Source organism: Phocoena phocoena, chromosome 1 (genome assembly GCF_963924675.1).
Source record: "Phocoena phocoena chromosome 1, mPhoPho1.1, whole genome shotgun sequence".
In the NCBI taxonomy this organism is placed as follows: domain Eukaryota; kingdom Metazoa; phylum Chordata; class Mammalia; order Artiodactyla; family Phocoenidae; genus Phocoena; species Phocoena phocoena.
The window spans coordinates 110,092,063-110,102,886 of record NC_089219.1 but is presented as its reverse complement, the minus strand read 5'-3'; the positions used below and the strand labels follow the sequence as shown (position 1 = coordinate 110,102,886).

Below are 10,824 nucleotides of genomic sequence, written 5' to 3'. Positions count from 1 at the left end.
GGTGGGGATGTCCTAAAATATTCCAGAGCATTTGAGTAGGAAGAGAAGTTTACAATATTGCTCTCACTGGGGGCGGTGTGGAGCCCTGGAGCGAGGCTCCTCCGCACAGCGAAAGAAGGGTGTGTGCGCTGCGCCCGGGGTGTCAGTGTTAGGTGCGGGGGCAGGAAGAAGAGGGAGGAGAAGGGGTGGGGTGAGCGGAGGCCCTGACACCGGCCCAGGCTCCTCCTGCATCCCCCGCTCCCCGCCCCCACTTACTAAGGCGCCCAGCCCGCGGCGCTCTGCTCACTGGCCGCGCGTCCCCGCCAGCCGAGCGCCCCCGCCAGCCGAGCACCCCCGCCTGCCAAGCGTCCCCGCCTCGCCTCCTGCCACGGTGAGTTCCGCCCGCCGCTCCCGGGCGGTCCCCAGCCCCAGACCCCGCGCCCGTGGAAACCCCCGCATCGGCGGCTCTGGCTCGCCCGGCTGGCTTCGCCGGGTGTCCCGGGTGCCGGGGAGCCTGGTCGAGGATCAGCTGGGGATGGGGAGGTATCTGGGCCACACCCTGGCTTGGCGAGCAGCGCCCCCGACCCGCCCCGGCGCGACCCCCCAGATCCTCGCGGGGCGGGGGGGGCGGGAGGGAGCCCTTGTCCTTTACTACTGTACCTTCGTTTTGGTTGCCCCGGGGTCTGCTCTCTCCTACCTTTCGGTTTATCTTTTTTTACACCCACTTTCCTACTTTTCGACTAGTCTCCCCAATTACCCGAACCCCCGCTTCTGGCCCCCTGTCCTGGCCGGCGTATTTCTTTGTGTGCTCCGGCTGCAGGCTGACCTCTGTCCAGATGTTCGTTGCCACCTCCTAGATGGACGGCCCGTGCAGGCTTGGGGAAGGCTGGCGGTTTCCCTACCCAAAGGACACCCCTCAGCCCCTCTCCCCCATGCTTCAGGTTGGGCTTCCTGTTGTTTGTCTGCTAGACGGGAAGGTTCTTACTGCCGACCGAGGGAGGAAAGTCTATTAGTTTTCTTTATAACGCAGTTTTGCTGAGGGGTGCGGGTAAGAGGGGGAGGGAAGCCCATGTGAAACCTGTGTGAAGTGATTTTTGTACTGAAAGGGATCCCTTCTTGCTGTCTTAAACAAGTGGAACTATACAGAGATAGAGGAAGAGCAGGCTTAATGAAGGATCTTCTAACCCAGACTAATCTGTCCCAATGCAATGAGCTGTTGGTACCTGGTCACAATTTGAGCCTGGCCAGAGGAGGGGCGCTTCCCCCAGGCCTGGATACCACATTCTCTAGACGCGGCCGGACTCCACCTAACTGAAACCCGGAATCTGCCTTGTTGGGCCGGGATGGTGGGGAAAGCAGAGCAGCAAGCCCCGTGCCAGGCGCAGCCGAGCCCTGGGCCAGACTCTGGAATACATTAAGCCCACCCCCTTCGCTGGGAGCTTTCTGCAGGGCGTGGTTAGCACAAAGGGCTCCCGGATTCTCCTAGTGGCGGCCTGTGACTCAGTTGTGAGGCCATGTGGGTGAGGCCCGGATGGTTCCAGATTCTCTCTGCAGATGGTTCAGACAGAACACTCCCTGAAGGAAATGGGGAACTGTGCCATCTTAGAGGGCATTTTCCAAGAGGAAGTGAGTCACACCAGGACTTGGCCCGCAACCTGAAGGAGAGGTTTCTTGACTGAACTGTGGGTGAGGACAGCAGTTAGACTGGTAGGGCCGTGGCAGAACTGCTGCTGGGTTATCGGCCAGTATGCCTGCTGGCAGGCTGCCCCAGCTTTATTTGGGAGGTAGCTCTTCCCATTAAGAGGTTTGCAGTTGCTGCAGATGCTTTTTCCCCTGCAGCCTGAGTTTCAACCTGCAGCAGTGGATTTTTATATCCTGCACCTCAGGTGAGGCCAGGCGCAACACTCTGTCAATGATCTTTGCCTCCAACGTGTTTCAGCAAATTGCAAAAGGTAATGACAGGCATTAGGGCAGGAATGAGTTCATATAACTCATTTGGAATTTCTTCATCAGCCCTGCCCCCACAGGTTCCTCTCCAGTTTCTATTTAATCATCTCTTCCAAATGATGTATTCCTTCCTTGACAGCCAGAAGCTACTTTCTTCACTGGGTCCTTGATACAGCACTTGGAGATTATTTTGGTTCTTCAAATTTTCCTGAGGGTCTACTGAGCATAGCACCCTGACTTCTAGGTGATGGTCTTCCCTGGCTATTCCTGCATACAACAGCAGATGGCCACTTTTCCTTCCATGTCTGGCCCCTGTCAAGCCTCTCCAGCAGCCACTCCAGTGAGGTCAGGCCTTGCGCTAGGTGGAGCTGAGACTGAGTGCCTCCTTGCTTTCCATGGACAGCTCCAAAAATGTGAATTTTTTAGAGCACTACCCACTTGGTATGGCCTTGATCCAGTCTAGTCTTTTAAAGTTGAGGGAAACAATGGAATCCTTTCAGAGTTATAATGTGCCCATTAGCACTCAGAGTGCTGGGAAAGCTAGACTGATCTTTTTATTAGGATCTTTCTTAAGCTTCTCATTTTCCCGGGACTCAACAATTTAGGAATCTCACATCAAAAGCAAAAAGAATGAATTTGCTTATTTTTAACAATTTTCAGCACTTCCTAGCCCTTCAGTGGTTTTAATAGCAGTTGTCACAGTAGCTATTGTTTGCCAGTTCTGGTGATGCCTGACAACTCTTCGAGGAAAACTGGATGTACTCTTTTAGGGTAGAGATGGCTTCAGAGTTCTCCTATTGAATTGCATCTGGAGCTTTTCTTTTGCTGCTCACTTTTTTTAGTGGGAAAGTTTTACGTTTGGTGAAAGGGGAGAGACAGCCTGGATCAGATTCATTGCTTCCACTCACTTCTTCTGAATTCCTTTTAGAGATCAAATCAAGAATGCCTTCTGGGTTCAATTCCCCATCCCACCCCCCCAATTTTTTTCTTTTTAAATTCCTCAAAGCAAAAGGAAGGAAACCTAAAACACATTTTAGATAACAGATGTTTGTTTTTACCGACATTCTGCCAGTTGTTTTCTGGGTGGGCTGTAAGAAAAGTAGGGTATGGACAAGACACAAAAGAGCAAAGTAGATCAGACTTCTTGCTCTTTGGAAGTCTCCTTTTTGAAATTATGGCCTGGATCTGGGCATGGGTCCAGAGCAAACATTTGGTATTACTTAGGAGCAGACACTTTTCTATGGAGGCCTCCTACTTCCCTGCTACTCCCAGAAGGATCAAAATTTACATTATTGTCAATTTCCTTCTTACTGATTCATTGAGCAGGCTCTGAGGACAGGGTGCTAGCTTATGCGACCCTGCTACTGGAGCCCACAGTTTAGCGCGGAAAGAAACAAACACAGTTAACTAGAATTCAGGACATATTTTATAATAGTATGACCTTAGCTGGTAAACTCCCCAGAGGCAAGCATCACGGGACAGAGGTGGTGGAGAGCACATCCACGTGTGCCTAACACCGTGACAGGGTCATGCAAAGTAGGTGCTTGGTGAAGGAACAGAAAAAATGGAAAATTGAATTCCCACCACTGTAAATTTGTAAAGCTCAGAATTCTTTTCGGAAGAGAAAACTACACAAAGAAAGACACGTCAGCTTCCACTCTTCAGACCTGTGTAGGAGATACACAGACATCAGAATAAAATGATTCAATAAAAGGTGAGTGAATGATGAATTAGTTAGAGCCTGTGGCGCTCACAGTGAGAGAGCAGTAAAGTGGGATAAACCAAAACTCAAGAAAATGGTAAGAGTGAGAAGAGAAAGAAAAGTCGGGTCGTGTTGGGTGACCAGACCTGTTTAGCAGGACGCACCGTTTTCTCCTCCGCTGTGGAATGTACTCTGCGGTTCATTCATAGGCCGCCCCTTTCCTGGCCCTTCCCAGCCCTCACCTCCTCCCACAGAGCTCCCAGCCTCAAGGGTTTCAACCCAGACCCGGTAATCACAGCTGCACCTCAGCTCCAGCCAAGGGAATTGTTTGATTGATTCATTCACTCATTAGCAAACACTAAACCACTATTTAGTTGTTAGTGGATAGAACTGAATAATTCACAGTTCTTAACCTAGAGGAACTTAAATCTAAGATAGAGAGACAGGCAAATGATTGGATGGAGTGTTTCAGGTGCCGGAGTAGGCTGTCTGGGGAACAGAGAGGAAGCTGCGGCCTCTCAACCCCAGGCCCAAGGCTATCCATTGGAAGTGTTTCCGAGCCAGAAGCTATAGAGTCCCGGGGTGGGACTCTTCTGGGGCGGTGGAAACGGCGAACTCAAGTCCCTGAACTGCTTGCTGCTTTAGCAACCAATGGTCAGTGCTTCCGTCAGCCCAGGCCGGGCAAGCCCCGCCCAAAATGGGAGGGCCAGGCAGGCTGACTCAGTAGGTCAACCGCTGCACTCTGGAAGAGCTGTATGATTCATCCACTAGCCGAAAGAACAGTATTAATCACATCTTCCCCTTTTCCTTCATCTTACTTTAAAACCAGTGTACTTGCTTCACCTTCAAAACGGAATAACTTGCTCGTAGCCCAGGTCAGTGCCCTCAGGGGCCCTGGTTACTGATGAGAGGGTGGTCATCTCTGGTTTTCAAAGCTGTTTTCACTTTCACAACCTTAGATCTCCTGAGTAGCCCCTGATCTACATTCTTATTGCAGAACAAACAGGGAGTCTGTGCTGACTGCTGTGTCCACAGCCCATGTGCTGAGTAAACAGCAGAGGGAGATCCAGTGGGGCAGGAAAGCTCTGTAACTTCATAATGAGCATAGACAATCCCGGGGTGGGTTTGGAGTGACCTGAGTGCTCACTAGAGGAAGACTGGCCTCACTCTCTTGAAGAAGGTATTCAGGGGTGGCCAGGACTTCCTCAGCTTACAAGTTGTATTTCTTAGAGGTTCCTAAATTAGCCTGTTTCCTATTTTAGGGGTCCTTACCCTGCTGTATTCCCTTTCTTACTTCTCTGGCTTTGCAGTGCATTTTCCTTCTGCTCTGCCCTGTGAAGAATGTGAACTAGGTGTCCCACAGCCAGTTCCAGTATCTGGGATCTTTGGGCATTTGTTGTGAAGTGCTCTGCCACTTGAGCTTGGGCACGGGTATTTTTAAACCTCTGTGGTGGCTGACTCCTTTCCTGAGATATTTCAGAACTGGGGTGGGATGCCACAGCCTTCTCCCATAGATGACTCATTCAGTTCAGTTCTCTTATGTTGCTGGACTTCCAGAGCCAATCCAGGCAAGGCTGACTCCCTCTAAGCGCACTGCCATCTGAAGCCAGATCCTGGCTGTGTCAGGAGAGAGGGGAAAGGGTGTGGTTCCCCTGGAATTCATCCCACAGTGGACCTTGAATTGGCTGCTCTCTCCAAGAGAACTGCTTTCCAGATGAATCATGCCAGATTCTGGTTTATAGCATTCTCTAGAGTATAGCATTCTTTGGCATGCTGATTTCTGTACTTTTCTGGGGATTAAGGGGTAGAACTTTTGACTCTTAAAGTGTAATTTTTCAATCCTCATGTTTACCAGCTCCACCTTCTCTGTAACAGACAGCATTTACGGATCTGTGTTGAGTATGCATGTGTCAGCGGAAGGAACCAGACTGAAAGCATGTCTCCGGTTCCTACTGAGACTCTTCAGGGGAAGTTGCCAGCCTCTCCTTCAATCTCTGCTCTAAACTTATTCTTGATGGGTTTCTTTGTGTGTTTTTTTTTTGAGTGGTATATTACAGTCTCAATTCAAATTCACCTGTTTCCTATCCAGTAGTGATTTTAGGTGGTGTTAGCCAAAGCTATTCCATTCTGGCTAAAGCATGCCCTCCAGTTAAGCAAAAGCACTGGGCTCCTATTAAATACCAGGCATTGGGTCTTGATGAGACATATGCCCCTAGATTATTATACCTGAATATAATGATCTGACACATCCTTTCCTTTCTTTTTTTAAAATTAAATTTATTTATTTATTTATTGGCTGTGTTGGGTCTTCATTGCTGCGGGTGGGCTTTCTCTAGTTGCACTGAGCGGGGCTACTCTTCGTTGCAGTGCATGGGCTTCCCGCTGCGGTGGCTTCTCTTGTTGCGGAGCACGGGCTCCAGGTGTGTGGGCTTCAGTACTTGTGGCACACAGTCTCAGTAGTTGTGGCAAACAGGCTTAGTTGCTCCACGGCATGTGGGATCTTCCCAGACCAGGGTTCGAACCCGCGTCCCCTGCATTGGTAGGCGGATTCTTAACCACTGCACTACCAGGGACGTCCCTTACCTTTGTTTTAAACTATTCACAATGAAAAGCTCTTCCTTTCCCACTGCACCCCAGACTGTGAGAGTAGCTCTTTTGTCTAGTGCTGCCAAAAGTATATTAGATCCCCAAAGGAATTAGGATATACTATTACTTGTTCCTTCTCAAGGAAGTAGATAATGGGCTTTGGGTAGCTTTTATTTGGGTAGGGCAACAGCATGTTACTACCAAAGATGCAAATGTCTTTGTTACAATCACTAACAAGTTCAGAACTTTAGTAAAGAATACATGGAATTCCCTGGCAGTCCAGTGGTTAGGACTCAGCACTTTCATTGCAGTGGCCTGTGTTCAGTTCCGGTCGGGGAACTAAGATCCCGCAAGCCACGCAGTGAGGCCAATACATGCTCAGGAGACAAAATTCATTTTTAAGCAGATTTCTAAACCCTAGAATGACTGAACAAGGTTACCTAGTTAAGCTTGGAGAGTTGAAGTTTTTATATTAACCAGGCTTGATTGTGTGGGTTGTTGGTATTCAGCCATATCCATATTGAAGAGTCCCATTTACCAGCGCTAAGAGAAACAGAGAAACGTCTGTTCTTTCAGTAGGTGCTCTGTCAGTTAAAAGGAGGGGCACTGATCTTGCTTTTCCAAATAATTAGTGTTTTTATTCTTCATTAGGTGATTTATGCAAAATTAGCAGACAACTAGATAAATCCCTTATTCAGAGCACCAATACCTAAACTGCCTATTTCCATCAGCAGGAGGCATAAAACCTGAGTGAACTGGTCCTTATAGTCATTGAATTTTACAGCTGAAAAGGATTGAATGAATGAGCTTATCACCCTCTTCCAATCATTCTCAAAAGACTGGTAATTCATGTCGCTTAAAAGTTAATGTAAATTGTTTCTTTACATCCTTTAATAGGTTCCAACAGACGTCACCAAAATGCCCTCTCAAATGGAACACGCCATGGAAACCATGATGTTCACATTTCACAAGTTTGCTGGGGATAAAGGCTACTTAACGAAGGAGGACCTGAGAGTACTCATGGAAAAGGAGTTCCCTGGATTTTTGGAAGTAAGTGTTGAAAGGCTCAGAAAGAACCAGAACCAGATGTAAAAATCAATGCTTCTGGGCCCTAGTTCCTTTCCCTTCCTCTTTCCAGCCCTTCCCTGTGGAAGTCACTACTAGAAAGATGTTTTCATTCATTTACTTATTAAACATTATTGAATGCCTACTGTTTGTAAGATACTAGGGGAGGAAACAGAAGGTAAAGAAGACACAGCCCCTGCCCTCAAGGAGCTTACAGTTTGGAAGTGAAATGAGACTACACACAAATCACCATAATGCGAGGTGTTAGAAGGAATCCATCTGGAGTCATCTGTGTCCATTGAGACAGAGTTGCAGGAAAGAAGGCCTTTCACCAGAGTAATCAACCAGGTTGCCTTGTTGCCCTCAGGTCCATAAACCTGGCACTGGAGGTACCACATCCTGGTCACATCCACTTAGAGCAACTTGAATCTCCCTTCTTAAATTAAATCCCTTTAGATAAAGGCTTTAAAATTTTTTTCCAACACTGCTCCAAAGCAACGGTGTCAAGTATCTGCTGAATGAGTGCCAAGCGGCACTCCAGAAATAACTTCTTTTCACATTGAAAATGCAATGAGACAGGAGCACAGTTTGAGTTTATGCCTCACCTTTGACAGATCGAGGGGTCCGTGAAGACCAGAAGAGGATCTGCCATGAGCTCAGATACATCACTCAGGACATTAGGCAACAAGGCACAGTTGCCCTTTTACATCACAGGCCCTCAAGAGACGGCTGTTGCGTTTCACTGAAGATGAAACATTGCCTAACAAAATATTAGATTGAAATGCAGGCCCTTCTCTCCCTGCCACAGCCAGAGTCATTTGAAGGGATCAGTACTGTGTTTGGTGTGCATTAGCCTCTAAAGGGTGAAGGGAGGAGATGGTAAAAGACAGGGTTCTGCCTCTTGTCATTTGCCTGGTAAACAGCATTAATCAAGCCCCTGACTCCTGACTCATTAAACATAGGGTTTTGTAGTACATGATGATTTACATGTTATCAATACCAGTCAGATAAACAGATATAAATAGCTTAACTAGTATCTCAGAGCTGCAGTTACCACAATTCTATCCCAGAATGAGTTAGAGGATACTGTTGTTCTGCTTTTGTACAGTTCTGTGATAGAGCCCCAGACCAGGACCCTAACTGGGAAGGTTGCTTCAGCTTTCTGTGCCTCAGTTCCTGCCTCTGGAAAATGAGAGGCTGGACATGATTCTCTCCAAGACCACTTTCACTTTCTGTGATCCTTCCAGGCAAGCATAAAATTCAAGGACAAAATGTGCTCATTGTAAACCTGCCCATCACACAAACAAAGGCGTTCTCGGTCTACTTCTGAACACTCATTAATTGTGTTGTTGCACAAGTTAGAAGCCAGGATGATATCACATGAGACGAAGATCCTTCCTCCCTAAAGGCTTTGTGGCTTGGTAAACATAAAGTGTTCAGTAACGAGTACTGAACGTGGCAGTATAATTTATTCTAAGCATGGGGTCATAATTCCAAGCACACCCACACTCGCTGCATTCACAGATCGTTTTGTTTCTAAAGTTGACCCCTTACGTCATCCAAATTTCATTCCTGACCACGGCCAGGAAGCTGGGGTTAAGGCCAGAATTAACCGAAACCCACCAAAAGCAGAGGTAGCTGCACAGACAGGTTATAGTTGATTGCTTAGGGCGTGTAGGAAATGCTGCTGCTTTACCTTAAGGGATTTCTGAGTGCAGTTTATAAACATCCAGCACACTTGAGACACTGAGTATCAGTTCCCTCACTCATTTAAACAATCAATGAAATTCATAAATATTTTACCTGAGTCCTTTAATACCTGTAAAGGGGCATATTTCCCTCTGGTTGATGGCATGGACTCTACAGGAGAAACCACACTTTCCCACTTCTAATCATCATCACTACGAAAAGGAATGATCAAGCCAATCACCTTGGAAACAGAGTAAAAGAAAAAACAAAGGGGATCTTACCTGCTCATCTTAGTTTTATGTATTCATGCTAGGCATTGAGAATCATGGGGAGTTTTATAACTCCATCACACATACTGCTTTTGAAGTACATCCAGTGTAAAACAAAGAGTACATCCAGCAAAGAGTATAGGATGGCATAGATTGACCAACTTATTAAGAACAGAAGCAATCTTAGAAACACTCTAGTCCAACCTCAATTCTTAGTTGTTACACGAAGGCCCACCATGCTGTGTGACTTACTCTAGGTCACCTGGCTAATATGATATGAAGCCACCCTAGACTGGCCTCAGCTGTGCCAAGAAATGAGGACCATCTGCCTGAACTCTTTAAACCTAACACACCCCAGGGCATCATTAACACCTCTTTAAAATCCATAGGACAATGATCTGAAATTTACTCCCTAAATAATTGCATGAGGTCTTTCATAGGAGTTTCCTTCTTTAAGGACTTGACCATGCTATCAGGAATGAAAGCTTGTCAAGAGAATATAAGTTTAAACTAAAAAATGGGGGAATTTGGGGTGGTTCTCAGACAGAATTTTGTGATTTTGAAAATTGTAACAGTTGGACTGTAAGTAAAGCATGTCAGAAGGCCATGCTGGTTTCTAAGTGGACTGAGAGTTCAGAGTCGTGAGTCTCCCTTCTCTGGCACTGAATCTCCTCTTTCTAGAAATAGGCTGTTTCTAGTCCCTGAGTTATATAAAAGAGTGGAGTTATATAAAAGAGTGCCATGGAAACCTCTTTCCTAGCTTGAAATAAATATGAATTTACTGAAATGCTCTGAATTTCTGAAAAATACATTTAGACGACCTCCAAAGATCACTATGACCTAAAGCAAGAATTCAAATAATTAGGAGATTATATATATATAGCTGTCAGCAGTACAAATCAAAGAAGCTCGTCATTGCAACCATTGACTCGTATTTCTTGCCTCTGTCTTTTTTTTTTCAGAATCAAAAAGACCCTCTGGCTGTGGACAAAATAATGAAGGACCTGGACCAGTGCCGAGACGGCAAAGTGGGCTTCCAGAGCTTCTTTTCACTAATCGCTGGGCTCACCATCGCGTGCAATGACTATTTTGTAGTACACATGAAGCAGAAGGGAAAGAAGTAGGCAGCATTGAGCAATTACTCCCACCCTGATAAGAATTCTCATAAAGGGTCACTTAAGGAATCTGCCCTACAGCTACCCCTGTATAAGGATTTCCTGGGCAGATGGGGACCCTTAGAAAATGTACAAATAAAATCCAGCTCCACCTTGAGAAGCAGAGAAAGAAAAGTCAATTAAAGTCAGATAAGCTTTTGATTTTTATATTGCTTGCATCCCCTTGCCCTCAATAAACAAATTCCTTTTTTAGTTCTGAATTTGAGACAGAATGTTTGCTCTTCTTCAGAAATGTTTGTTCCCTGCTTCATTCGCAAAGAGCCCACGTGCCCTTAAGCATCTAGCGCAAGGCAGAGCTCTTTCCACAGAACCTGCAAAATGGGAAAGCACTCTCCACTCAGGCTTGGGGTCTAACTTCTCAAATTGATCTGCCCTGTAGCTGTTCCTAGCTGAAGGACAACAACTCCAAGGA

General features: G+C 46.6%; 1 protein-coding gene across 1 annotated transcript; it reads left to right on the top strand.

The window, feature by feature from the left end:
• Nucleotides 1-337: 337 nt before the first annotated feature.
• On the top strand, nt 338-10,610 carry S100A10 (S100 calcium binding protein A10). The gene is made up of 3 exons (XM_065893062.1): nt 338-370; nt 7,112-7,264; nt 10,200-10,610. Exons 2-3 carry the CDS (start codon nt 7,133-7,135, stop codon nt 10,359-10,361), a joined length of 294 nt encoding a protein of 97 aa, XP_065749134.1. The 5' UTR covers nt 338-370; nt 7,112-7,132; the 3' UTR covers nt 10,362-10,610.
• The last annotated feature ends 214 nt before the right edge of the window (nt 10,611-10,824 follow it).